The sequence below is a fragment of the Sturnira hondurensis genome, unplaced genomic scaffold (genome assembly GCF_014824575.4).
Source record: "Sturnira hondurensis isolate 20B ecotype Veracruz unplaced genomic scaffold, ASM1482457v3 Scaffold0017903, whole genome shotgun sequence".
Classification (NCBI taxonomy): Eukaryota; Metazoa; Chordata; class Mammalia; order Chiroptera; family Phyllostomidae; genus Sturnira; species Sturnira hondurensis.
The window spans coordinates 1-3,946 of record NW_028090534.1 but is presented as its reverse complement, the minus strand read 5'-3'; the positions used below and the strand labels follow the sequence as shown (position 1 = coordinate 3,946).

General features: G+C 58.2%; 1 protein-coding gene across 1 annotated transcript; it reads left to right on the top strand.

Moving 5' to 3' along the window:
• Positions 1-843: 843 nt before the first annotated feature.
• On the top strand, positions 844-2,777 carry LOC119002689 (leukocyte-associated immunoglobulin-like receptor 2; the record flags this gene model as incomplete). The annotated part of the gene is made up of 3 exons (XM_037068711.1): positions 844-971; positions 1,370-1,405; positions 2,457-2,777. Coding segments are annotated over exons 1-3 (391 nt in total), but the record flags the coding sequence as incomplete, so codon positions are not given.
• Positions 2,778-3,946: the final 1,169 nt, after the last annotated feature.

Sequence of the window (3,946 nt, the reverse complement as noted above, 5' to 3'; positions counted from 1 at the left end):
ACCAGTCCCAGGTCCTCTGCATAACTGAGCTTCTGTGTCATTTTAAATTAAAAATATTTACTTCAGTTAAAAATCACCCATGAACTGGAGGGATGACGCACATAAGTACATGTTTACTGATCTCCCCTTGCTTTTCCTGCTCAGTGAGGACAGAAAGCACAGGTTTGGGATAGGGCGGGGCTGCCCAGGGGGCAGAAGGAGTCCCCGGGGAGGATTCGGGAACTGTCTAGACACTTCCTCATGTCCTGGTTCATTGGTTCCACCCGCGGGAAAGCCACGGAGGCCCTGACTGGTGCAGTTCAGTGAGATGGGTGTCGTCCCGCAAACCAGAGAACCTCATGTTCCAGTCCCGCAAAGGGCACATGCTAGAGTTGAAGGCTGGGTCCCCGTCTGGGGGCGTGTAGGAGGTAAATGATGCATGTTTCTCCAAGATATCCATGTTTCTCACCCTCTTTCCTCCCCTATCCCTCTCTCTAAAAATAAATAAAATCTTTAAAAAGACCCACAAACAAACAGGCACAGAGGAGACATTGCCAAAGTACAAGTCCTGGCCCCCCTTGCTGACCTAAAAATCTAGCTGGTCTTTAACCTCAGGGGACCCAGAGGCCACCATGAAGCTGAGACTGAAGCTTCTGGAAGAAGATCATTCCCTAGAGAGCGCTCTGGGGTCCTGCAGACAGGCCACCTAGTGACCCCGTTTCTGCCGAGTGAGCCCCGCACATTGGTGCCGCACCCACCAGTCTCTTTCAGTTTCTCACACGTGACGTGCCCAACCTTGACTGAGGACGGTCTGGAATTAGCTCTTCCCCTTTGCATGGGGCCATGGATGTGGCAACCCTGGGAAAACCCCTGACCCACACTTCCTGGCCACGGCCCCAGCTGCAGGCTCTGTCCTTCACCATCCAGCTCCAGGAAGGCGCAGGATGCAGGGGTGGCCATGGGCGTCCGTCCCAGCTCCCTCCTGGTCCTGGGTGAGTGCTGGAATGGAGGGACAACATCTCCAGACAGAGGGGGTGATAGCCTGGGAGGTGTCTTCACCCTTTTTGAGTCCTGACTCCAGCCCAGGAGGTTCCTGGTCCGTCCTGCTGGTCTGATGCCTCAGCTCTGGCCACGACCCAAGTCTGGGCATGGAAGGTTGAGACCTGGGAGTGGGAATAGGTTCCAACTGAGGACCTGTTTGGGAGAGGGGACTGGGGCTTCACTGAAACTCAGAGCCAGAAGAAGGTCTGTGCTCAGAGATGAAGCTGAGGAGGGAGCCGGACACTCTCGGGGGCTGAGCCCTGCCTCCATCAGGGCCCCTGACTGCAGCCCCAGGGGGTGGGGGGAGGCTGGGCGCTGGGCGTTTTTCTCACCACAGCTTCTCCCCCAGTGCTCTGCCTGGGCCAGACCGTCCACACGCAGGAGGGTGAGTCTACCGTTTTCAATTCAATTTTTAATTAATGTTGTGTTTTCTGACCAAGTATTAATGTTTCTTAGAGTCCTCCGATGGCTCATCTTCAGCTCAGACGAGAGTCAGGCCCTTCTCTCTCCCTCTGGAGGGGTCTGTTCTCATGCTGTCTGACCCGCTGATCTGGGGAGACCCAGCCTTTCCTGCACTTCCTCAAACCCTATGTCCTGCTCCCTTCACCCGTCCCCTCCCTGACTGACATCTCCTCTCCCTGGGCTTGGCAGTCCACACTTGGCCTTCGGGTCTCAGCTCAGCGCCCCTTCCCTCTGACCCTCAGAGGAGGTCAGTTGTCAGTCATCTGCCCTGAGACTCTCACACTCACAGGGGGTGCCTGTCACCCACCGCGCGTGGCTGTGGGTTTGCCCGACCCCTTCATCTGCTTCTCTGCTCCCTCTTCCTTCCANGGCTGCAAGAAGGTACAGAGTGCACTGGGAACAGGATGAGTGCTGCTCAGAGGATTGCCCTGGAGACAGGAATCCCCACCCACTGGGGTCATGTGACCAGGTCTAGGCGGAGCCTACCCCCCCCTCCCCCCCGCCGGACTTCCAGTGGAGCTCTGCAGTTCCCCTTGGTCTCCACAGTGTCACCCAGCTGCCCTTCAGACCCGGCCCAGGTCACACCCACATCTCAGACACCTGTTTTCCTGTCCCCACAGGTGACGCATCACCCTCACCCTCTGACTCCCTCCCACAGTCTCTGTGCCCTAGACAGCAGCCGTCAGCAGGGGGATGTGCCCAGGACCCCTGTCTGCTTTGACCCTTCCCAGTCACCCTGAGAAAAGCCCAATTTGTGACCAGGAATCCCTGTGAGGATTCACAGTCACTTGGAGTGGTTGTTGGGGGTGGTGTTTGGGGAATAGAGGGTGGTAGGGTCTGAATTGGGTGGTGGGGGTGGTTGCAGAGCTGGGCAAGTTTGTTCAAAGCACAAAAGTGAACCGAGAAAACGGGGAGCTGTGATATCTGGGGACTTCCTCCTGAGGGACCCTGAGATCTGCTGTGCTTCCTCCCAGGGGCCCTGCCCAAACCCTGCATCTGGGTCGAGCCGGGCCCTGTTGTCCGCCGGGGCCAGCCTGTGACCATCGTGTGCCTGGGCCCAGCTGGGGCTGACACATTCCGTCTGCAGCAGGCTGGAAGGTCTGTCTTTCGGGATCAGAAAAACGTGTCTCAGCGTGGTCCTCACTGGGCAGAGGCCACGTTCCACCTCAATGCAGGGAATGAGTTGTCTGCTGGGCGTTATTTCTGCCGCTATCACATTGGGCGCAGCTGGTCTGTGTGCACTGAGATCCTGGAGCTCAAGGTGACAGATGAGGACGTCTCCACTCCACCCTCAGGTTTGCCCCCCGGTCCCTGCACCCTGTCCCCAACTGGGTCCTCTGTGCCCGTCTCCCTGCCCTTCTGCTGGCCCCCAGCCCTGTGGCTCCCCTGCCCCTCTGCACTCCTGACCCTTGGACTTCACACCTGGCTCAGGACTCTGGAACACTTTTCCCATCTGGACACCAAGGTTGCCTGGACACTGAGCCCCAGCATGGGGTGGGCTGGGAGCTGTCTTGCAGGACTGGGTGGGGAGTGGACTTCCAGGGACAGACCCCCTTCAAGAGACCTTTGGTCCTTTCGCTCAGAATGCTTTTCAGTCTATTTTGTCCACTTGGGCAGACTCTGTGGGGCCCCCAGGCAGTGTGTCCACTGTGGGTGGTCCATCCACCACTGGGCAATTCATGCAGTCCATGGAGTCTCTGACCAGGGCTAGAAGGTGCTTTTTTAAGGACCTCTGGGATGAGACTGTCCTTCCCGTCTGTGGGGTCAGCTCCCGAGAGGTCTTGCAGTCAGAGTCGAAGTGACCGGCTCAGGGATGGTGACGAGGAGGGAGGAACTGTTCCTTCAAAACCTGGAACAGTCTCTCCCTTCGCTCTTCATGGGGCTGTGAGTCAGACTCCCCTGGGTCCGTGGGCAGGTCCAGTTGATCCTGACCTATGAGCCCTCACTGCCCTAGGGGACTGTGGGGGACAGAGTGGCCCTGATAGGTAGGGGTAGCCTTTAGGACCCTCTGGCCATGTGGCCAAGGGAGATGGCTCCCACTCACCCTGTTTGTCTCTGGACCAGGGTCCAACTGCTTTGTCCTCAGGTGTGGAGAGTGACAGGACATTCTGAGGGATGCCCTGCCTCTCAGACACGTAGGAGCAGAGAATTCCATTCTGCTGTGCTCACATGTCTCTGTTCCCATTCCCGGGAGTCGAGGAGCATTCTCTGTACTGAGAGGGGCAGAGAAAGAGGCCGGGTGTGGAGGCTGTGGGAGCTGCAGGGCCAGGCTGAGAGGGATGGGCCGAGGAGGAACCTGGGCTCAGGGCTTCTCCTGCCCTCTCACTGGAGCCCCTGGAGAGCTCAGTGCCCCCACCTGGAGCCCCATTTGGTCAGAAAAGTAGGGACCTCAGCCTGGGGCCTCTTTTCTGCGGCTCTGCTTGGGAGTGGGCAGTGGGGGTGGTCCTGCTTGTCTCCTGAGGGG